General features: G+C 43.0%; 1 protein-coding gene across 1 annotated transcript in view; it reads right to left on the reverse strand.

Annotated features, from left to right (window-relative positions):
- Positions 1-25,946, reverse strand: part of LOC136577417 (scavenger receptor cysteine-rich type 1 protein M130-like) — a 334,056-nt gene that overhangs the window by 69,188 nt on the left and 238,922 nt on the right. Inside the window, exon 6 of the mRNA XM_066577312.1 lies at positions 7,109-7,423. Coding sequence (XP_066433409.1) covers positions 7,109-7,423 — 315 coding nt within the window. The remainder of the gene's footprint in view (positions 1-7,108; positions 7,424-25,946) is intronic.

The following is a 25,946-nucleotide window of genomic DNA, read 5'->3' on the forward strand; positions in this document are numbered from 1 at the left end:
GCGATACACCTGGAGCAGGAGCTCGGCCTGTGCCCACACCCTGACTTGGGCCTCCGCGTCCTCGCCCACGTCCACGTCCTCTAGGCCTACCCCTACCCCTCAGCATGGTGTATTACGAGTAGAGCAGAAACAGAACGCTGTAATTAAATGTGCCGCTTATTGGCCTGTGGTTGGAGGCTGACTTCGCTTACGGAACACACAGCAGAGCCAGGAAACAATTATGCGCAAGGCTGGGTATTAATCAGCGACTACTACCCCCAGAAGACACTCCATAAACTGAAGACGGTCACTGCCAGGCCAAATATGGTATTTTTTTCCACTTTTTGGGAAAAAGCCCACTGCCTCTGATATACGCTGTATTTGGATTTCCCTGTTGGAGGATGACTGTGGTTACTGAAAGCCCAGTGCAGGCAGGAAACAATTATGCGCAAGGCTGGGTATTAATCAGCGCCTACTACCCCCAGCAGAAACGCAGTAAACTGAAGACAGTCACAGGCAGGCCAAATATAGTATATTTTCCCCCTTTTTGGGAAAAAGCCCACTGCCTCTGATATACGCTGTATTTGGATTTCCCTGTTGGAGGATGACTGTGGTTACTGAAAGGCCAGTGCAGCCAGGAAACAATTATGCGCAAGGCTGGGTATTAATCAGCGAATACTACCCGCAGCAGACACGCAGTAAACTGAAGACAGTCACAGGCAGGCCAAATATAGTATTTTTTTCCACTTTTTGGGAAAAAGCCCACTGCCTCTGATATACGCTGTATTTGGATTTCCCTGTTGGAGGATGACTGTGGTTACTGAAAGCCCAGTGCAGCCAGGAAACAATTATGCGCAAGACTGGGTATTAATCAGCGACTACTACCCGCTGCAGACACGCAGTAAACTGAAGACAGTCACAGGCAGGCCAAATATAGTATTTTTGTCCACTTTTTGGGAAAAAGCCCACTGCCTCTGATATACGCTGTATTTGGATTTCCCTGTTGGAGGATGACTGTGGTTACTGAAAGGCCAGTGCAGCCAGGAAACAATTATGTGCAAGGCTGGGTATTAATCAGCGACTACTACCCCCAGCAGATACACAGTAAACTGAAGACAGTCACAGGCAGGCCAAATATAGTATTTTTTTCCACTTTTTGGGAAAAAGCCCACTGCCTATATAGCCAGTATACCTCTTTCCCTGCCTCACCAGTACTGCCCCTATACACTGTAAAATGACTGCAGACTGAGGACGCTATGGTCTGCACGCCCGATATACAAAAAAATAAATAAATTGTGCAACACTGCTAAAAGCAGCCTCAACAGTACTGCACACGGTCAGATGTGGCCCTAAGAAGGACCGTTGGGGTTCTTGAAGACTAAAATAACACCTAATACTCTCCCTATAGCAGCTACAGCAAGACAGCACTTTCCCTGATCTCTCTCAGCGTGCATCTGTGGTGAGCCGCGGGCGGGGCAGATTTTAATACTCGAGTGTCACCTGATCTCCCCAGCCACTCACTGCAGGGGGGTGGTATAGGGCTGGAATGTCACAGGAGGAAGTTGTAATGCCTTCCCTGTCTTTCTATTGGCCAGAAAAGCGCCCAAATTTCTCAGGGAAGAAAATGAAAGTGATTCGAACATCGTGTGGTGCTCGTCTCGAGTAACGAGCATCTCGAGTACCCTAATACTCGAACGAGCATCAAGCTCGGACCAGTGTGCTCGCTCATCTCTAGTTTTAATCCATAAAGTTATTTTTTTTCAATGGTTGAAGCCCTCCTCCATATCTACGGTTTCTCTAATGAAGTTTAGCCGATTGCCAATGGCCATCTGAGGACGGAGCTCCCGCTGGGAAACAGGTATTGTTTTTTCCCCTTTACCGGAGGCACTGCTGGTGAGGTGAGCCCCTATTCATTTTTTTCCTTTACTTTAGTATAAACCAACATTTATTATGCTGTTCACACCACTGAAATGTCACAATGCATGACATGAACTATACTTGTGCTGCTTGTAGGCTGATCAGCTAATTCCCAGGGCCCCTGTCATTACAGTCCACATAGGAAGCAGAAAGCACTGACCATAGTGCAGTGGCCTGGCTTGGTATTGGAGATGCAGCTCCCCCTTAATTCAGTGGGAGCTGCACTTGCAGTACCAACCTGGGCAGCTGTGTTATGGTTAGTGCTTTCTACTTCCCGCAATGGCCATATTGACAATGACTCTTGGAATCAGTTGGTGGGCAGGAATCCCCAGCAACAGGTCACTGATGATCATCTAATGATAGTAGAAAAGGAGAGGGGTGGAGCAAACATGATGGTATCAAAGGCTTTGGTCCCAGGTGCTGCCAATCAGGAGAGCTCGCCAGAGGTTGGTACATCAGATTTGTAAAGAGCTATAGAAAGAAAAGACTGGTGGATAGGCGCAACTCTCCAGACAAGATGGTGGGATGGTAGGATGAATTATTCAGCTTCTCTTTTATTAAGTATACTAAATATCACCCTCCACTTCTCTTGCTATCTCCAGCTTCATCTTTGGTACCATCAGCACTTTTGATTCCCATATCCCTTAGTCCCAGAAGTGATATCCCACCCAACCTGAATGAAGAAGGGGTTCTCCTTGAAATGCATATCCTATGCTGTTTTTTTTTAATATACTTAATAAAAGAGAAGTTGGATGATGCATCCTACCATCCCACAATCATCTATTGATAACAATCATCAATAGAAAAAAATGAAAAGTCCAGGAACACCTTTAAGTTAAAATAGAACTTTTAAGTTAAAGGAACTGTGTGATTGATGATGTGCTGATGTTTCAACTCTACATCTATTAATATATTCACTGAGTTATTGTGAGCAGCTGTCTCACAAGACAATTTGTCAGAATCCTTTTATAAGAGATCTGACATCCACAGTCTCTCCATCTTTTGTCCAGGTATTTCATCACACTTGGATATATAGAGAGATTAGATGGTTCACGTCCTGTATTTTTGAGGAGTTATAAATGACTACTCACCTGTACAACCCCTGTCTGTAGTGTCTCTCTTTTTGTTTGTTGGCCAATAAGTGTCCTTTTAAAGGATTTCAATAAAGATTTCTGTTTTAAGTCTGTACCTGTGAAGGGCTGTTTTAACTTATATATATATAGACTTTTCTGCCCCCGTGATTCCCAAAATGAAATCATGGTGAAAGAAAATAAATTATATTTTTTCCAAAGATATTTTACTGTTTTAAGTACAGTAGAGAAAAAAACTGTATACATTTAGTATCATCGGAATTGTACTGACCCATAGAATAAAGTTATCAGGTAATTCTTGGGACAGTGCGTAAGGCGTAAAAACAAGAGCTCCAAAGATGACAATTGCGTTTTTTTTCCATTGCACTCCATTAATTAATATTTAAGTGTTTTTTCAGTGCATTATTTAGTGCATTAAAAAGCACCACTGAAAAATACTACTTGCCCCGTAGAAAACAAGCACTGAGCAGCTAAGTCAGTGGAAAAAAAATAAGGGTTAGGATTTTTGAAAGTGGAGAGGAAAACCAAAAAATGAAAAATCAAAAAATCCTCCAGAGGTTAAAATACTCAGCAATCCATGTCTGATTCATTTTCACAAATATGAATTCTTCCAAGCTTTTGATATACAATGTTGTCTGCTTGGGAATAACTACATCACCTGCCATGCTGAATACCCTCTCTGATGCTACACTGGAAGGTGTACAAGATAATATACCCACAGTAAACTGGGCCAGTGATTGCCAATGTTCCAATCTACTGACTCAGAGATCCATGGGATGTTGGTTCAAAATATTTGCTGGAGACTGGACATATTCCAAGTAAGACTGAACCTCATTGTTCAAGTGGTGGTGGGGAACATATCTTTTGTCATGATGATGTGTGTCAGGTCGGTATTTGGTCAGGTCAGCATATAAAAACTTTGTTATCATGTTCTCCAAACTGTATTAGCATTGTAGCATCCCAATAAGTGACCAATCCACCAAGTGTAGAGCAGAGAGTGGCAGATGTGCTTGTAATAAAGTCATGGCAATATGCTGCCATGGAGCCTCAGGTATGGGTACTGGGCACAAGAGCCCTGCGGGTCTTAGTTTCTGTGGTTTATACTGGGCTCAGGAGGTACAGGAGGACACAAAATCATGGATTTCCTTCATCATGGATGGCCACCAGTACCGACTGTGAATTAACTCACTAGCCTTGCATTGCCCACAATGACCAGCTAATTTGGGACAGTAACCCCAGGATAGGACACCTCTCTTCTTGGCTTCAGGTACGAACGTCTTACCTGGCGGAATATCCTTATCCCTTTCCAATCCACTGTCTGACGTCTGAAGACATTCTGATTGAAACCTGTACAGATCCGATGTCGGAAGATGTCCAACAGGGTATTCTTACTGTATATTACTGGCCGCTCTGTTGTCGGGGGTCTCTCCAGCATGTCCCATATCGCAGTACTGGCTCTAGCCAGCTAATGATGCCATTGCATAATGGCAGAAAGAGAAAGTCCCCTAGGAGAGCCTGAATCCAAAATTGGATTGCAAAGGGTTAACCTGAACAGGAGCTATGGTCAATAATCTGGCAGGTTCAATGATGAATGGTGGAGTCTCTTCAGCGTTGTTACAGTTAAATGCTCTAGATAGTGTGTCAGCCTTAATATTTTGGTTGGCAGGCCAAAATTACAATGTGAAATCAAACCACCGAGCCATTGTGCAGTCTGAAGATACGTCAGAGTTTTATGGTCAGTGTAAATTACGATGAGATGCGAGGCTCCCTCCAGCACATATCGCCAAAATTCCAGAGCCATCGTGATAGCCAGTAACTCGCGGTCCCCTATAGAGTAATTTCGTATTGCCGTGGAAAATGACTTCGAGAAAAAAAAACGCATGTCACCTTATTCCATTTTGTTTTTCAAGATTAACAAAATCTGCAATTCTGTTATGTTTTTATTCACTCTTAGGGCGCCCACCCACTGGCGTTTGCGATTTTCGTGCGTGAAAAACGCAGCGTTTTCGGCTCGTTTTTGCCGCGTTTTCCGTGCGTTTTTCGCGGCGTTTTTGCGGCTTTTTCGCGCCTTTTCCATTAATTTCCATTGACATTCATGGGTGCATTAGGAGAAAAATAAAGACACATATGCAACTGACAGTTCCTATGTTAAAAATCGCAACGCACCGCAAAAAAAAACGCCAGTGGACAAGAGTACATTCAATTCTAATTGCTCTTGAGAAAAAACGCAAAACGCAAAGAAAAAAAAATCGCCAGTGGGTGGGCGCCCTTAAAGGGGTTGTCCCGCGCCGAAACGGGTTTTTTTTTTTTTTAAACCCCCCCCCCCCCGTTCGGCGCGAGACAACCCCGATGCAGGGGTTAAAAAAACAACCCCCACAGCGCTTACCTGAATCCCGGCGGTCCGGCGTCTTCATACTCACCTGCTGAAGATGGCCGCCGGGATCCTCTGTCTCCATGGACCGCAGGGCTTCTGTGCGGTCCATTGCCGATTCCAGCCTCCTGATTGGCTGGAATCGGCACGTGACGGGGCGGAGCTACACGGAGCTACACGGAGCCCCATAGAGAAGAGGAGAAGACCCGGACTGCGCAAGCGCGGCTAATTTGGCCATCGGAGGGCGAAAATTAGTCGGCACCATGGAGACGAGGACGCCAGCAACGGAGCAGGTAAGTATAAAACTTTTTATAACTTCTGTATGGCTCATAATTAATGCACAATGTACATTACAAAGTGCATTATTATGGCCATACAGAAGTGTATAGACCCACTTGCTGCCTCGGGACAACCCCTTTAAGGGCATTCAACATGCAGTATAAATAATATGCTACATTAATGCAGGCCAGTACAATTATGGCAATACCAAATAAATATAGTTCTTTTTGCAACTTTTTTAAATTAAAGTGTTTTTTGTTTATTACATCATTCAAAGGCCCCTAACATTTTTTTCTTATCAATGCTGCTGTGTAAGGTTTTTTTTTTGCGAGATTAGGTGCACTTTTTAATAGTACCATTTGTTAATCCATGTGATGTTTTGATCACTTTATTGTAAGGCGAGATAGGCAATTTTCTCTTTTCGACTTGACCTGTGTTATTTGTATCCTGAATCCAATGCCGTCTGTGAGTTCCAGCAGTGAAACACAAAGCACTTCTGGCTGAGACACTTCCATTACTTGCCAGGAACCCAGCAGGTGAGGCAATTTATATGAATATGCTATTCTTTGTGCATTACACTGTGGCACACAAATCATTTCTGGTCACGGATAAATCTGGTTGAGGTAATCTGGTATCTTAGAGGGAAACCAGCCGTAGTGAAGAATGCTGTGATTACTATATATACACACTATATGGACCAAATTATTTGGACTGCAAAAAAAAAGGAAATACTGAGTTTGCTGAATGGTATCCTGGGAAGGACATGGGTAAAATAGAAAGCTGCTCATTCTGTAATAACTATTCATGCACCCGATAGAGCACGTATGGGACGAACAGGAACAACGGGTATGACACTGCTACCCACACCTATTCCTACAGCAATCTCTTCTCACAGCCTTGCTGGAGGAATGGCGAGCTATTCCCCACCAGACTTACAGATACCTTGTGGAAAGTATGCCTCGACATATTGTTGCTGCAATACAAGCAAAAAGCGGGCCAACACGTTACTAAATAGAATAAAGCACTTTTTCTGAAAAACATGCAGAGTCCAAGTACTTTTGTCCATGTAGTGTACTAGTGGGAGTATTCTTTCATAAGAACTATTTTAGCTCTTGATAAAGCTGAACTGTGTATTCTCATAATGCATGGCCTACTTCTGACTTCTATCTACTATATGCATCTGATGGGTCATCTGATTAAACATTATCTTCATTTACTTCTAGATCTGATCAGTGATTTGTAGTCCCGCAGTTTTGTTCTGCACTCCTGCATTCTATGGGAGGAGGCAACGTTGCCACCAAGCCTTTCCCCCATTCGGTATTAATCCCAGTGGCTCTCTTACTGAGCACCTACCCTGGTCTTGTTCTTTGTTTGGTTCTGCAGCTTGTCCCACTTACTAGTCCATCATTGTTAAATCCAAGCAGACTCTCTAAAAGCCCAACATTTTTAAACACTGTTGAATGAATCTTACCTGTACATATAACACCAGCAGTATCCCAGGATGGACATTCACTGTTTCCAAGTGCAGTTATATTGCAGTCCCCCAGGTGGTATTCTGTACCTGAACAATGAAATCTGTATGTGGTGGTAACATAATATTTCCCAAAATGCCCTCCACCTGGAACGGACCCAGCAACTCCACATTTTATTTGCCTGCAGAGCACATTAGCCTCTTGTAGACTCCAATGAGAACTGCACAACACCATCCATTGTCTTTCATATAATACCTCCACTCTCCCAGAGCAGCGATCACTACCGTTCACAAGTCTATAGCTGTTAAATAAGCCTAAAAACCATCAAGGAATGAAAACATAGTGAAAAAATACAAAATCATCAAGTAAATCAGTCATTAGAGTAAATGTGTCTGTTCTGTAGCAATAAAAGCCACAGCATCCTACAGTCTGTATGTACCAGTAAGGTATAATAAGTGTTCTAAATCGGATGCGAGTGCAGAACTAATCTCTATGGGATATAATAATAAGGGCAGCTTAAGACACCATTGATTTCAACCGGTTCATTCTCACAGATCTTTTTTCCACTTGCAAAATAAAACATGATATGCTCTATTTAGTGTGCATTTGTGCACCCAAGACCCCATAGGAATCTATAGGGGGTACGCAAATGACAACACCCGCGTGCACAGAATACTGTGTGATTTCTCAAGAAATTTGAAACATCGGGGATTAAGCTGCACAGACTAATAAATCATGGCATAGATGTGTCCCGTGCTGATGTGAACAAGTTGCGCTGTCCCAAGTGTATATGTACTTACGGATATCTGAAGCTGCCCTAATGTCAGCATTTTTAGAGATCATTTACTATTGTTCTGATGGAAAAGATTGGAGGTCATACTGCATTACATTTCATATTGGAAGCAAGTTATTAGTGACAAGCGCCTAAAATATATGACTAAGTGATAGCACTGACCCAGGATGTCATTTACATCTACTGTACCTTCTCAGGGCAGCAGCCAAAATCATAGCTGATCCTGATAATGTAACCACTACATCTAATAGTCAGTAGGGATTGTGACCGTTTACTGATAAGTTTCTTTGCCTTCTGCAATATATTCATTGTCCAATAAATGGCTCATACATACTAGTTGGAGGTTATATGTGGCAGTGAGGGGGTTACTTGTTTAGAATATAGAGCTAATCTAATGTATTACAATTTTAAGGTAAAAATCATAAATTTATTAGAGATGAGTGGGCACACTCGTCTGAGCTTGATGCTCGTTCGAGTATTAGGTCACTCGAGATGCTTGCTTCTCGAGTCGAGCACCACGCGGTACTCAAGTCAATTTCATTTTCTTCCCTGCATGTTTAGCGCCAATTTTTAGCCACTAAACATGCAGGGAAGGCATTACCTCTTCCCGCTGTAACGTGCCAGCCCTGTGCAAGTCTACAGCAGTGAGTGGCTGGTGGAATCAGGTGACCGCCGAGTACTTAAACTAGTGCCGCCTGCACTAAGAAAAGAGCTGCTGCTGAGATAGGGAAAGTGTTAGAGTAGGGAGGATCCTGTCTTCAAGAACCCAACAGTCCTTCTTAGGGCTACTCTTCATTGTGTGCATTACTTTTTTGGCTGGCCAGAAGCAGTAGTGCACCAATTTTTTTTCAAGCATCTAGGCCTGTGCAGAGCATTTCACATCTACCATTCTCTGTGTGCGGTCAATTAACCATAGTTTTCATCACTAAACAGCCAGTTAATTGTTGGCTGGGCCAGTGTAGAGCATCTCGCATCTTCCATTCTCTGTGTGCGGTGAATTAACCATAGTTTTCTTCACTAAACAGCCAGTTAATTGTTGGCTGGGCCAGTGTAGAGCATCTCACATCTTCCATTTACTGTGTGCGGTGAATTAGCCATAATTTTCTGCGCTAAACAGTGGGTTAATTTTTCCTGGAGCTCTGCAGAGTATCTCACACCTGCCATTCGCTGTGTGCGGTGAGCTAGCCGTAATTCTCAATGCTTAACTGTGGGTTACTTTTTCCTGGGGCTCTGCAGAGTATCTCACATCTACCATTGTCTGTGTGCGGTGAAGTAGCCGCAGTTATCAGCACTATCCACTGGGTTAATTTTTTTCTGGCACTCCATACAGCCTCTCTTATCTACAAGTCTCTGTGAGCGGTAAATTACTCCTATGTATCAGCGCAAGACACCGGTTTAATTTTTTTCTGTCACAGCATAGAGCCTCTGGTATCTACAAGTATCTGTGTGCGGTGAATTAGCCCCAGTTCGCAGCGCTATACAGTGGGTTAATTTATTTGGGCCCTGCTCTATCCTTTATCTGACATGATGAGGAGTAGGAGTAAGGGTCGAGGATGTGGACGTTCACGTGGGTGTCCAAGTGAGGGTGTAGGCAGAGGCTGAGGTCCTGGGCAGGGTGAATCAGAGTCGGCTGCTAAGGGATTAGGAGAGCACCGCTCCCTAGCTGCATCTCACATTTTGCGGGTCAGTGTGGTAGACCTTTATTACAAGCACAGCAGTGCAATCAGGTCCTGTCGTGGATTGCGGATAACGCAGTCCACTCCTACTGGGCTAGGAACTTCCTCCCAGCCTCGTCACTCCAGGAAAATGACAGATTCTGAGCAGGTAGCCTCCCAGGTACTGTTCTCGGGTCCCTGCCCTGCGTCGGAAAAAACGGATTCTCACCCACCTGAAGAGTTTGTCGTTTTTCCGGGATTCGCCTATACTATTGCTACAGAAATGTTTCAGGGTTTCGCTTATACACGTGCCACAGAAATGGTTTTCCAGGGTTCCGCTATATTCTGGCTACAGAAAGGTTTCTGGGGTCCGGCTATACACTTGCCACAGAAATGGTTTTCCAGGGTTCGCCTATACTATTGCTACAGAAATGTTTCAGGGGTCCACCTATACTGCGTGTGCACAAAGGCATTCCTATGGCGTTGTTCAGCTATCTGACACATACACAAAATGAATTGGGCAGAAGTGTGGGCAGAGGCCGAGGTCCTGGGCGGGGTGAAACTCTGCCATGTTTGTGCACTCTCTTTTCTTCATGTTTAATACTGTCCTTAGGTTTCATGGGCTCGCCTATGCTGTGGGTGCACAAAGGTTTCCCATAGCGGTGATTAGCTATCTGGAACAAATACAATGAATGACAGGGGTAGGGGGCAGAAGGCTTTCCCATTGCGTTGTTCAGCTATCTGACACATACACAGAATGAGTTGGGCAGAAGTGTGGGCAGAGGCCGAGGTCCTGGGCTGGGTGAAACTCTGCCATGTTTGGTCACTCTCTTTTCCTCATGTTTAATACTGTCCTTGGGTTTCATGGGCTCACCTATGCTGTGGGTGCACAAAGGTTTCCCAGCATGGTGTTCAGCCATCTGGCAAATACACAGAATGAATTGTGTGGGTACACATGGGTTTCCCATAGCTATGTAACTCACAGCACCTTGGGTCACACAAGGTGGAGGCTGGGACCGAGCCTGACCCTGGGCCTGCTCACATGCTTCCCACACAGAGGATTGCGTGTCCTACCTCGGTCACAGTTTCTCAGGCTTATTATGCCACCTCCCCCTCCTGCTTGGGGTCTGGGGATCAGCACTGGTTGACATCTATTTGCTCGTGTTACCACAGTTATCTGACACACTGGTTTGGACCAATCAAAAGAAGCGCAACTGAATTAATGAGACGTTCACAGCAATACTAGCATCCGAGTCTGCTTTATGCCCATGATTGCTGAGGGTGTGGGCAGAGCCTGAGGTCCTGGGGAGGGATACAACTGTGCCTGGTTTAGCCTGTGTAACTTCTTAATGGTTCATCCAGTTTTGGAGCGATGAAAGCCACTGTAACTGATTTAATGAGACGTTCGCAGCAGTACTAGCATCCGAGTCTGCTTTATGCCCATGATTGCTGAGGATGTGGGCATGCCGAGACCTTGGTGCAACTGTGCCAGGTTTGAACTGTGGAACCTCTTCGTGGTTCATCCAGTCTTTGGAGCGATGAAAGGAACCGTAACTAATGGCACATTGCGTCAACCAGATGGAGGCTGGGACCGAGTCTGACCTTGGGCCCGCTCATGTGCTTCCCACACAGAGTATTGCAGGTCCTACATTGGTCACAGTTTCTCGGGCTTATTATGCCCCCTTCTCCTCCTCCATAGGGTCTGGGGATCAGCGCTGGTCGGCATGTATTATTTCTTGTGTTACAAATTACCACAGTTATCCGAGATACTGGATTGGAGCATTCACAGAAAGTGTAACTAATCTAATGAGACTTTCACAGGGTCACTGTATACCTGTGGTGGCTACTTTTGCAACACATCCTGCTTCAAACCAATCTTTGGTGTTAGTATGCGCTGCTGCATTGCAGAGATGTGTAGAAGTACTGGCATCTGAGTCCCCTTTATGCCCACGTTTGCAGCTCCTGACAATTTTGTGATGGAGGTGGCATGGGATTGGATTTATGATCATACGTGAATTTATCATCAATTTTCATCACCATTGTGGGCTATTGCCCACACTTTTAAAGAGGGTCGCTGCCAGCCCTTCCAACCCTCTGCAGTGTGTGTCTTCAGTTCCTCCTCATCCAAGACGAGCTTATAAATAGACATGAGGGTGGTGTGGCTATCAAGCCAGCATGTGGCATGAGGGAAGCTGAACGCTGCGCAAGGAAAATTTTGTGTGCACTGTGGATGCAGGCTCGTGCAGGGGGTTGGGCAGCAATGCCAGCATGTAACCCAGGAGAAGAGGCAGTGGCGTCACCCACAGGTGGTGATTGGCCTTGCTTGCAGCTAGTGTGATACTTAGCTAAGATGTGCCAGCGTGTGTGCCTTGCTGCTTATGGTCTGTCCCAAGTAAATTTGTTGGGGGGGAGAGGGTGACCGCCAGGCTATTGCCACCAATTTGGCTTAATAATGTGACCTGGGAGCCTCAGATGCACCCATGCATGTTGCCCATGCTGTTCCCTATTCATTTCTGTGGTGTTTCCATGACTTTCTGATGTTTTCAGGTGCTTCACAGAACCTCCCCTATGCGGAGCATCGGTCAGCTTGAAAAATGCTTGAGTCTCGCATTGACTTCAATGGGATTCATTACTCGAAACGAGCTCTCGAGCATTACGAAAAGTTCGACTCGAGTAACCAGCACCCAAGCATTTTGGTACTCGCTCATGTCTAAAATTAATAAATACTCCTACCAAAAAAGTAAAATTGTATTACAAAAGAAGCGGTGTGTAGCACAAAGCACAAATAAAGTAAAGTGAATAATTACAATTAAGTTGAAGTGAAAACATTAAAATACAAAATTATAAAATTCTCTGGCCTGCAGTCTGTGCAACTGGGCAGGACATCTATATCGGTGGTGGCATGTTCATCCTGGACTGCCAACATGAACAGGGTACAGGGGGCAGCCAAAACGGACGCGGGAAAGTGCTGGTACAGGCGGCTAGATGCAGAACAGACAGAATGCACCTCTGCAGGAGGGTAAAGGCCTGTTTATCTCGACCGTGCAACATAAATGCAAAATAAACTAAGGGAAATCCTTTCCCTGCAAACCCCTACCCCGGGAGTTAGCCCTGCCCTATTGGCAGGTCGATCGCTTTCGACAGGTGCGGACCCACACTTGTACCTAGGCCACTACAAATCCCTACCAAGGCACCCTGAACACATTGGGTACAGTGGACAGAAATAAAGTACAGACAAACAATAGACACAAACAGGGAACAAACCAAAGTACCAGAGCCAGACACATATCAGCTCTGAGCAGGCTGACTGCTCAGGGAATACTGGAAATTAATTGGCAACTCCCAGGCAGCAAGAACTGGATCTTATAGGGAGAAGCCGATTGGCTGACAGAAATGTCAATCACCAGCCACACCTCTCTGACACTAGCAGGACTAATGTACCTAGACTAGAAAGCACAGGAGCTAAGAACCTTGGCTTATCTGGATTGAACCTACACAAACTAGGTGTGCTGGCAAACAATTAACCATGTGCTGACTGAGACGTGACACGTGGTCAGGGCTGGAAGTGTTATATACGTCTTCATTCTATTGAAATCAATAGAAGTGAAGCTGATCCTCCGGTCCTGACCGCTGATGTAGATGCCCAGCCACCATGAACTGACAGCGGACCGTGGAATCAGCTGATTAGCAGGGATCCCAAGGGGCCAATCTCCAATGATCTGTTACTGATGACCCATCCTAAGAATAGGTCATCAATATTAAAAAGTGCCAAAACCCCCTTTAAATTATTTCTAGGCAAGACATAGTGACATATGCTGAGGTCTATGGTGTAACATGTTAAACAAAAACATTACAAATCCAGCAGATGCAGGGCTGCCAACATTACTTTTTTTTGGACAACATATCCATAAAATATTTATGGACAGATTGAAAAAACACAATAATCCAAAAAGATTATAAGAGATACATGCCAGTAACCCGGAAAACTGATATGAACACCGGAGCAGCAATTACTCTGAAATGTAAAATGAAAATTACAATAACTTTGAAAAGCTCCTCTCACTTAAAAAAAAAAAAATCAGACACCATTTTTTTATGGACACTGGAAAAAATGCCTATTTTTTAAATGGACTTTCAAGGACTTTATGAATGCTACCTGTCAGTGACCCATCAACCAAAGGGTCCTATGTGAAAAACTTTACTCCTTTGTTAGCATAGAAGATATTTTCACCTGATAGCACAAAATTCTCTACAACTGATATCATGAAAAGTTGTGTAAAAAAAATGAAGATAGGTAAAGTTTGGACAGTCTGTCAAAGTGTGGCGAGCTGGAAGTATAAAGTTTACTTCTTAATGAAACATTGTGAAATACCTTCTCTTTAAGAAATATAACTTTCAACTCTAATCTCCATGCATGAATACAGTTTATGCAGGCCCTTGCAATATTGCTGTGGTTTCTTGCAAGGATACCGCAACTTTGTAGTGGTACTAAGTTGCATGTGGTGCTACAAACTCACACAACTTTGTAGCACCACATGCAAGGATTTTTGGGGGAAAGCGTGGGGTGCTTGAAATATAAGCCCTACTCTGAAAATAAGCCGTAGCTGAAGAAAAAAAAGTATATATCAACTAGAAGCGCTGTCCGTGGCTCCACAGCAGCTTCTTCTTGGGTCCCCGACACAGATCATCTTCCTCTCTTTTGGCCGGGGATTGATAAATCCCTTCCTCCTGGAAGCGCTGGCTGTAATTGGCTAACACTTAGCCAATGAATGGCTGTGACTGGTTCATCAAGTGATTGGCTAAACGTCAGCAAATCACGGCGAGTGCTTTCAGGAGGGGGGGATTTTTTAATCCCGGCCAGAAGATAATGAAGAGAAACAGTGTCGGGACCAGGGAGAAGATGCAGCCAGGCTCACATCACTTTTTAGGTGATGTATACTGTTTTTTTTAAATTTTTTCCCTGAAGCTAGAAGGTTCCTTTTCCTGTCATGGATGCAAGGCTTGCCAGTTTATTGAAAAAACTGGCACCTTCAAAAGCCCATCAACTGGAAAAACATATACCATCAGGGACTAGATCAACTGTAGGTCTACAAATGTGGTCTACATTGCTACCTGCCCCTGCCCCAAGGATTATGTGGGAAAAACTGCTCAACAACTACGAAGATGGGTACTAGCCCACGTGGGCAACATCAGCCGTAAGGAACCAACAAGTTTGGCTACTCATATGCGAGATGTACATGACAACAATCCAGAATTGGTTACCTTTAGGGGCATTGAAGTCCTAAGACCATCAGGATGGAGAGGCAACATTGACCGCAAACTCCTACAAAAAGAGGCGGCTTAGATTTATCATCTGGAGTCCTCTGCTCCAAAGGGTCTTAATGAATGCCTCTCTTTTGTTCCTTTCATCTAGAACATCATTTAAATTCCCTCCTGCCATACAACCATTACTGCTCTCTTTTGATCTCTAGCTCTGTGCAGTTCCATATTCTCATAATATATTTTTACAACCACCCGTGTAGGCTTAGACTCTATTGCACTCGATTATATCATAAAATATGTTAATCTCACTATTGATGGATACGTACCTGTTTGCTGTATCACATTATGCCCCATCATAGGCATTTTATTTACTCTCTAGTACCTGAATGCCCGTATTTCATCTGTTTTTCAACTCACTTACCTGCTGCAGTCCCTAAGATACAGGTTATCATTTAATAATTACTATTTAAAGTATCGGAACAATGTCTGAAAGTTTTTATAAAAATACTAGTAGGTCACATTGGATTTACTGTTCACTCACTGTATATTATATCAATAACAGTGTTTTTGTGATTATCCTCTATGCCCATACACTCATCCTACTATTCATCCAGACTCGGAATCACAGGTGTCAAACACAAGGCCCACGGGCCAAATCCGGCCTGCCACCACATTTTCTGTGGCCCGCCGGCGATCTTCTATCGGCTAGTTCTGTCTAGTGCAGACAGAAATAGAGGAGTGCTGATAGCAGACTGACAACGGCCGCGGAGGAGGGAAAAAAACTGCAGAGAACATGATCTCTGGTGTGAGGAGAGCGACGCTGAGGAGGAGCAGCTGCAGGGTGAGAGCCTGGTCAGCGCTGAACTCCTCTAACCGGCCCTCCCTCTGCTCATGGCTGCAGGCCTGGGGAGACATCAGGGACCCAAGTATGCAGGAGGGCCCCAAGAAGAGAGCAGCCGGTATACCTGTCAGTGGGACCACATTGGATGCAGGTAAGTAAAAAAATGCAAAAGTGTCCTTGCGTGCATATGTGTGTGTGTATATATATATATATATATATATATATATATATATATATATATATATATATAGTGTGTGTGTGTCTGTGTGCATATATGTATCATAGTGTGCGTATGTGTGCATATGTGTATAAAAGGCTGCGCCTGTGTGCCTGTATGTGTATAATAGTGTGCGTCTGTGCGCGTATGTGTATAAAAGTGTGCGTCGCTGTGCATATGTGTATAATAGTGTGCATCTGTGTGCATATATGTATGATAGTGTGCGTGTGTGTGCATATGTGTATAAAAGGCTGCGCCTGTGTGCCTGTATGTGTATAATAGTGTGCGTCTGTGCGCGTATGTGTATAATAGTGTGCGTCTGTGTGCATGTATGTGTATAATAGTGTGCGTCTGTGCGCGTATGTGTATAATGGTGTGCGTCTGTGCGCGTATGTGTATAATAGTGTGCGTCTGTGTGCATGTATGTGTATAATAGTGTGCGTCTGTGTGCATATGTGTATAATAGTGTGCATCTGTGCGTGTATGTGTATAACAGTGTGCGTCTGTGTACATATGTGTATAATAGTATGCATCTGTACGCATGTATGTGTATAATAGTGTGCTTCTGTGTGCATGAATGTGTATAATAGTGTACGTATGTGCGCATGCATATGTATAATAGTGTGCGTCTGTGGGCATAGGTTTATAATAGTGTGCGTATGTGCGCATGTATGTGTATAATAGTGTACGTATGTGCGCATGTATATGTATAATAGTGGGCATCTGTGGGCATATGCGTACTATAGTGTGCGTCTGTGTGCATATGTGTATACTAGTGTGCATCTGTGTGCATATGTGTATACTAGTGTGCGTCTGTGCGCATATGTTTATACTAGTGTGCGTCTGTGTGCATGTTTGCGTATAACATTGTGCGTCTGTGTGCATATTTGCATAATAGTGTGCGTCTGTGCGCATGCATGTGTATAAGAGTGTGCGTCTGTGCGCATGTATATGTATAATAGTGTGCATCTGCGCGCATGCATGTGTACAATAGTGTGCATGCGTGTGTATAATAGTGTGCATCTGTGCGCGTATGTGTATATTAGTGTGCGTCTGTGTGCATGTATGTCTATAATAGTGGTGTCTGTGCATGTATGTGTATCATAGTGTGCGCCTGTGTGCATGTATGTCTATAATAGTGGTGTCTGTGCATGTATGTGTATAATAGATAGCCCTGACCTACCATGCAGGCCAGAGGCGCTACCTCTCTAACTCTCTGTCAGAAACATGTACCAGCATTAGGCAATGCTATGAAGGAAGAGATAATAGCCAGCCTGCTTTAACCATATTACTGGAAAATCTCTAACTAATACTTTCTATCTTTATATATATGGTTGCGGCTGACTATTGTCTGAATTATATAGGAACGCAGCGTGTTCACCACAAGCTGCTCTCCCTATATATAGATATATAAAGAACAATAGGAAAAATATAGATCACAGACTTGCAGTATAGAGAGTGTTAGCCTATATCAGAGGCTACCACCCCATAACGATGCAATACTGTGCTATATAGAAGAGCAGATTGTCCATTACAATACTGCTCTTTCTGGAAAAGAGATTGATCTATATCGTTTTCAAATATAAAGATCACCTCTATAATAGAGGTGTTCCCCTATAGGTAACCACCAATCTCTTATTTCAGCTTGATGCATTTGCATTGCCTATCTTATGTCTGACAGAGTGAAAATTGTCCTCTTAAAGAAGAGCCAATAAAACTCTGGAACAGATATTAATCTATATTTCAAACCATAATCTCAGTCAGAAATCTCCTGATGACCAGCTACAATGAACGGAGAAACGCGTTGAGATTCTAACCAAAAACACGAAGAAAATATATATATATATAAAAAATTGGAGATTATGATATCTAAATTGTAAAGATACGAATAGGGGATGAGCCTTCATTCACTTGAACTAAGTCTGAAACAAGAAACACATTGTCAAGTCTAAAGGCATACATCTCCAATATTCGCGAATCTTCCTGTCTTGTAAAGGAAAAAAACAAGACTAATTACTGCCATAACAGCACTTACTTTACGTCTTGATTTGTTTCTATCATAAGACAAAAAATATAGGAAGTAATGCGTGAGATATAAATCTGTTCATACCCGTAACCAAGGTAATGATAGCTGCTGCACTATCATATAAATCTACAGCCCCTCTTGTACACGAATGAGGGTGTGAAAAAATAAGCAAGCAGCTATAGTCGTTTACTACGTGACTAAGGTCAATAAACCTCTATGATAAGGAGGTTTTTTGTAGTGCCCCGTCGTGTGTTTTATTTTTTAATAAAATTTATTTAATAAAGGAAATATTTTAAATTATGTCTAAACTGTGAAGGGCTTTGATATATAGTGTGCGTCTGTGTGCATGTATATGTATAATAGTGTGCGCCTGTGGGTATATGTGTATTATAGTGTGCGTCTGTGCGCATGTAGGTGTGTAATAGTGTGCATCTGTGTGCATATGTGTATAATAGTGTGCGTCTGTGTGCATGTATGTGTATAATAGTGTGCATCTGTGCACATATATGTGTATAATAGTGTGCGTCTGTGTGCATGTATATGTATAATAGTGTGCGCCTGTGGGTATATGTGTATTATAGTGTGCGTCTGTGCGCATGTAGGTGTGTAATAGTGTGCATCTGTGTGCATATGTGTATAATAGTGTGCGTCTGTGTGCATGTATGTGTATAATAGTGTGCGTCTGTGTGCATATTTGCATAACAGTGTGCATCTGTGCGCGTATGTGTATAATAGTATGCGTCTGTGTGCATGTATATGTATAATAGTGTGCGCCTGTGGGTATATGTGTATTATAGTGTGCGTCTGTGCGCATGTAGGTGTGTAATAGTGTGCATCTGTGTGCATATGTGTATAATAGTGTGCGTCTGTGTGCATGTATGTGTATAATAGTGTGCATCTGTGCACATATATGTGTATAATAGTGTGCGTCTGTGTGCATGTATATGTATAATAGTGTGCGCCTGTGGGTATATGTGTATTATAGTGTGCGTCTGTGCGCATGTAGGTGTGTAATAGTGTGCATCTGTGTGCATATGTGTATAATAGTGTGCGTCTGTGTGCATGTATGTGTATAATAGTGTGCGTCTGTGTGCATATTTGCATAACAGTGTGCATCTGTGCGCGTATGTGTATAATAGTATGCGTCTGTGTGCATGTATGTGTATAATTGTGTGCGTCTGCGTGCATGTGTGTGTATAATAGTGTGCGTCTGTGCGCATGTGTGTGTATAATAGTTAGCGTCAGTGCGCACGTATGCGTAGAATAGTGTGGGTCTGGGCGCGTATGTGTATATTTGTGTGTGTCTGCGTGCATATATGTGTATAACAGTGTGCGTCTGTGTGCATATTTGTCTAATAGTGTGCGTCTGCTCGCGTATGTGTATATTAGTGTGCGTCGGTGTGCATGTATGTGTATAATAGTGTGCGTCTGTGGGCATACGTGTGTAAAAGTGTGCGTCTGTGTGCATATGTGTATAATAGTGTGCGTCTGTGTGCATATGTGTATAATAGTGTGCGTCTGTGTGCATATGTGTATAACAGTGTGTGTCTGTGTGCATATGTGTATAACAGTGTGCATCTGTGTGCATATGTGTATAATAGTGTGCCTCTGTGTGCATATGTGTATAATAGTGTGCATCTGTGCGCGTATGTGTATAATAGTGTGCATCTGTGCGCGTATGTGTATAATAGTATGCGTCTGTGTGCATGTATGTGTTAAATAGTGTGCGTCTGTGTGCATGAATGTGTATAATAGTGTGCGTCTGTGTGCATGTATTTGTATAATAGTATGCGTCTCCGCGCATGTGTGTGTATAATAGTGTGCATCTGTGCGCGTGTGTGTATAATAGTGAGCGTCTGTGCGCACGTATGTGTAGAATAGTGTGCGCCCGTGCGCGTATGTGTATAATACTGTGCCTCTGTGCGCATGTATGTGTATAATAAGGTGTGTCTGTGTGCATATGTGTATAATGTGCTACTGTGCACATGTGTATAAAAGTGTGCCTCTGTGCGCATGTACATACGTGTATAATAGTGTGCCTCTGTGCTTATGTATGTGTATAATAGTGTGCGTCTGTGTGCATATGTGTATAATAGTGTGTATCTGTGTGCATATGTGTATAACCTTGTGCATCTGTGTGCATGTTTATGTATAATAGTGTGCGTCTGTATGTGTATAACAGTGTGTGTCTGCGTGCATATTTGCATATTAGTGTGCGTCTGTGTGTCTATGTGTATAATAGTGTGCGTCTGTGTGCATATGTGTATAATAGTGTGCATCTGTGCGTGCATGTGCATAACAGTGTGCGTCTGTGTACATATGTGTATAATAGTATGCGTCTGTACGCATGTATGTGTATAATAGTGTGCTTCTGTGTGCATGTATGTGTATAAAAGTGTGCGTATGTGCGCATGTATGTGTAAAATAGTGTATGTATGTGCGCATGTATATGTATAATAGTGTGCGTCTGTGGGCATATGTGTATAATAGTGTGCGTATGTGTGCATGTATGTGTATAATAGTGTACGTATGTGCGCATGTATATGTATAATAGTGTGCGTCTGTGGGCATATGCGTACTATAGTGTGCCTCTGTGTGCATATGTGTATACTAGTGTGCATATGTGTGCATATGTGTATACTAGTGTGCGTCTGTGCGCATATGTGTATACTAGTGTGCGGCTGTGCGCATATGTTTATACTAGTGTGCGTCTGTGTGCATGTTTGTGTATAACATTGGGCGTCTGTTTGCATATTTGCATAATAGTGTGCGTCTGTGCGCATGCATGTGTATAAGAGTGTGCGTCTGTGCGCATGTATATGTATAACAGTGTGCATCTGCGCGCATGCATGTGTACAATAGTGTGCATGTATGTGTATAATAGTGTGCATCTGTGCGCGTATGTGTATATTAGTGTGCGTCTGTGTGCATGTATGTCTATAATAGTGGTGTCTGTGCATGTATGTGTATAATAGTGTGCGCCTGTGTGCATATGTGTATAATAGTGTGCATCTGTGCGAGTATATGTATAATAGTGTGCGTCTGTGTGCATATGTATATAATAGTGTGCGTCTGTGCATGTATGTGTATTAATAGTGTGCGTCTGTGTGCATGTATATGTATAATAGTGTGCGTCTGTGGGTATATGTGTATTATAGCGTGCGTCTGTGCGCATGTAGGTGTGTAATAGTGTGCATCTGTGTGCATATTTGCATAACAGTGTGCATCTGTGCGCGTATGTGTATAATAGTATGCGTCTGTGTGCATGTATGTGTATAATTGTGCGTCTGCGTGCATGTATGTGTATAATAGTGTGCGTCTGTGCGCATGTGTGTGTATAATAGTGTGCGTCAGTGCGCACTTATGTGTAGAATAGTGTGGGTCTGGGCGCGTATGTGTATATTAGTGTGTGTGCGTGCATGTATGTGTATAACAGTGTGCGTCTGTGTGCATATTTGCCTAATAGTGTGCGTCTGCGCGCGTATGTGTATATTAGTGTGCGTCGGTGTGCATGTATGTGTATAATAGTGTGCGCCTGTGGGCATACGTGTGTAAAAGTGTGCGTCTGTGTGCATATGTGTATAATAGTGTGCGTCTGTGTGCATATGTGTATAATATTGTGCGTCTGTGTGCATATGTGTATAACAGTGTGCGTCTATGTGCATATGTGTATAACAGTGTTCATCTGTGTGCATATGTGTATAATAGTGTGCCTCTGTGTGCATATGTGTATAATAGTGTGCGTCTGTGTGCACGTATGTGTATAATAGTGTGCGTCCGTGTGCATGTATGTGTATAATAGTGTGCGTATGTGCGCATGTATAAGTATAATAGTGTGCGTCTGTGGGTATATGTGTATTATAGTGTGTGTCTGTATGCATATGTGTATAATAGTGTGCGTCTGTGTGCATATGTGAATAATAGTCTGCGTCTGTGTGCATATGTGTATAATAGTGTGCATCTGTGTGCATGTATGTGTATAATAGTATGCATCTGTGTGCATGTATGTGTATAATAGTGTGCGTCTGTGTGCATGTATGTGTATAATAGTGTGCGTCTGTGTGCATGCATTTGTATAATAGTATGTGTCTGCGCGCATGTGTGTGTATAATCGTGTGCGTCTGTGCGCGTGTGTGTATAGTAGTGTGCGTCTGTGCGCACGTATGTGTAGAATAGTGTGCGTCTGTGCGCGTATGTGTATAATACTGTGCCTCTGTGTGCATATGTGTATACTAGTGTGCGTCTGTGTGCATATATTCGTATAGTAGTGTGCGTCTGTACGTGTATGTGTATAATAGTATGCGTCTGTGTGCTTGTATGTGTATAACAGTGTGCGTCTGTGTGCATATTTGCATAATAGTGTGCGTCTGCGCACGTATGTGTATAATAGTGTGCATCTGTGTGCATGTTTGTGTACAATAGTGTGCGCCAGTGTGCATGTATGTGAATAGTAGTGTGCACCTGTGTGCATATGTGTATAATAGTGTGCATCTGTGCGAGTATATGTATAATAGTGTGCGTCTGTGTGCATATGTGAATAATAGTGTGCACCTGTGTGCATATGTGTATAATAGTGTGTGTCTGTGTGCATGTGTATAATAGTTGGCGTCTGTGTGCATATGTGTATAATAGTGTGCATCTGTGCGAGTATATGTATAATCTTGTGCGTCTGTGTGCATATGTATATAATAGTGTGCATCTGTGCATGTATGTGTATAATAGTGTGCGTCTGTGCATGTATGTGTATAATAGTGTGCGTCTGTGTGCATGTATATGTATAATAGTGTGCGTCTGTGGGTATATGTGTATAAGAGTGTGCGTCTGTGCGCATGTATGTGTATAATAGTGTGCATCTGCGCGCATGCATGTGTATAATAGTGTGCATGTGTGTGTATAGTAGTGTGCAACTGTGCACGAATGTGTATATTAGTGTGCGTCTGTGTGCATGTATGTGTATAATAGTGTGCATCTGTGCAAGTATGTGTATAATAGTGTGCGTCTGTGTGCATATGTATAGAGTAGTGTGCGTCTGTGCATGTATGTGTATAATAGTGTGCGTCTGTGTGCATGTATGTGTATAATAGTGTGCATCTGTGCACGTATGTGTATAATAGTATGCGTCTGTGTGCACATGTATGTGTATAATAGTGTGTGTCTGTGTGCATATGTGTATAATAGTGTGCATCTGTGCGAGTATGTGTATAATAGTGTGCGTCTTTGTGCATATGTATATAATAGTGGGCATCTGTGCATGTATGTGTATAATAGTGTGCGTCTGTGTGCATGTATGTGTATAATAGTGTGCGTCTGTGCGCATATAAATGTATAATAGTGTGCTTCTGTGCGCATGTATGTGTTTAATAGTGTGCGTCTGTGTGCATATGTGTATAATAGTGTGCCTCTGTGTGCATATGTGTATATTAGTGGGCATCTGTGCGCGTATGTGTAAAATAGTGTGCGTCTGTGTGCATGTATGTGTACAATAGTATGCGTCTGTGTGCATATATGCATAACAGTGTGTGTCTATGCGCGTATGTGTATAATAGTATTCGTCTGTGTGCATGTATGTGTATAATTGTGTGCGTCTGCGTGCATGTATGCGTATAATAGTGTGTGTCTGCGCGCATGTGTGTGTATAATAGTGTGTCTGTGCGCGTGTGTGTATAATAGTGTGCGTTTGAGCGCACATATGTCTAGAATAGTGTGGGCCTGTGCGCGTATGTGAATATTAGTGTGCGTGTGCGTGCATGTATGTGTATAACAGTGTGCGTCTGTATGCATATTTACATAATAGTGTGCGTCTGCGCGCGTATGTGTATAATAGTGTGCGTATGTGCGCATGTATATGTATAATAGTGTGCGTCTGTGGGTATATGTGTATAATAGTGTGCGTCTATGTGCATATGTGTATAATAGTATGATTCTGTGTACATGTATGTGTTAAATAGTGTGCGTCGGTGTGCATGAATGTGTATAATAGTGTGCGTCTGTATGCATGCATTTGTATAATAGTATGGGTCTCCGCGCGTGTTTGTATAATAGTGTGCATCTGTGCACAAGTGTGTATAATAGTGTGCGTCTGTGCGCACGTATGTGTAGAATAGTGTGCGTCCGTGCGGGTATGTGTATAATAGTGCTCGTCTGTGCACATGTATGAGTATAATAGTGTGCGTCTGTGTGCATGTATATGTATAATAAGGTGTGTCTGTGTGCACATGTGTATAAAAGTGTGCCTCTGTGCGCATGTACATATGTGTATAATAGTGTGCCTCTGTGCTTATGTTTGTGTATAATAGTGTGCGTCTGTGTGCGTATGTGTATAATAGTGTGTATCTGTGTGCATATGTGTATAACCTTGTGCATCTGTGTGCATGTCTATGTATAATAGTGTGCGTCTGTATGTGTATAACAGTGTGCGTCTGCGTGCCTATGTGTATAATAGTGTGCGTCTGCGCGCGTATGTGTATAATAGTGTGCATCCGTGTGCATGTATGTGTATAATAGTGTGCGTCAGTGTGCATATGTGTATAAAAGTGTGCATCTGTGCGCATGTGTGTGTATAATAGTATGCGTCTGTGTGCATGTATGTGTATAATTGTGTGCGTCTGCGTACATATATGTGTTTAATAGTGTGCGTCTGCGCGCATGTGTGTGTATAATAGTGTGCGTGTGTGCGCATGTGTGTGTATAAGAGTGGGCATCAGTGCGCACGTATGTGTAGAGTAGTGTGGGTCTGTGCGCGTATGTGTATATTAGTGTGCGTCTGCGTGCATGTATGTGTATAACAGTGTGCGTCTGTGTGCATATTTGCCGCACACAATAGTGTGCGTCTGCACGCGTATGTGTATATTAGTGTGCGTCGGTGTGCATGTATGTGTATAATAGTGTGCGTCTGTGGGCATATGTGTGTAAAAGTGTGTGTCTCTGTGCATATGCGTATAACAGTGTGCGTCTATGTGCATATGTGTATTACAGTGTGCATCGGTGTGTATATGTGTATAATAGTGTGCCTCTGTGTGCATATGTGTATAATAGTGTGCGTCTGTGTGCATGTATGTGTATAATAGTGTGCGTCTGCGTGCCTATGTGTATAATAGTGTGCGTCTGCGCACGTATGTGTATAATAGTGTGCATCCGTGTGCATGTATGTGTATAATAGTGTGTGTCTGTGTGCATATGTGTATAAAAGTTTGCATCTGTGCGCATGTGTGTGTATAATAGTGTGCGTCTGTGTGCGTATGTGTATGATAGTGTGCGTCTGTGCGCATGCATGTGTATAAGAGTGTGCGTCTGTGCGCATGTATTTGTATAATAGTGTGCATCTGCGCGCATGCATGTGTATAATAGTGTGCATGTGTGTGTATAATAGTGTGCAACTGTGCACGAATGTGCGTATTAGTGTGCGTCTGTGTGCATGTATGTGTATAATAGTGTGTGTCTGTGTGCATATGTGTATAATAGTGTGCATCTGTGCAAGTATGTGTATAATAGTGTGCGTCTGTGCATGTATGTGTATAATAGTGTGCGCCTGTGTGCATGCATGTGTATAATAGTGTGTGTCTGTGTGCATATGTGTATAATAGTGTGCATCTGTGCAAGTATGTGTATAATAGTGTGCGTCTGTGTGCATATGTATATAATAGTGTGCGTCTGTGCATGTATGTGTATAATAGTGTGCGTCTGTGTGCATGTATGTGTATAATAGTGTGCGTCTGTGCGCATGTATATGTATAATATTTTGCGTTTGTGCGCATGTATGTGTTTAATAGTGTGCGTCTGTTTGCATTTGTGTTTAATAGTGTGTCTCTGTGTGCATATGTATATAATAGTGTGTATCTGTGCGCGTATGTGTAAAATAATGTGCGTCTGTGTGTATATATGTGTATAATAGTGTGCGTATGTAGGTGTATAATAGTGTGCGTCTGTGCATATTTGCATAACAGTATGCATCTGTGCGCGTATGTGTATAAGAGTGTGGGTCTGTGCGCATGTATGTGTATAATAGTGTGCATCTGCGCGCATGCATGTGTATAATAGTGTGTG

Source organism: Eleutherodactylus coqui, chromosome 8 (genome assembly GCF_035609145.1).
Source record: "Eleutherodactylus coqui strain aEleCoq1 chromosome 8, aEleCoq1.hap1, whole genome shotgun sequence".
Taxonomy (NCBI): domain Eukaryota; kingdom Metazoa; phylum Chordata; class Amphibia; order Anura; family Eleutherodactylidae; genus Eleutherodactylus; species Eleutherodactylus coqui.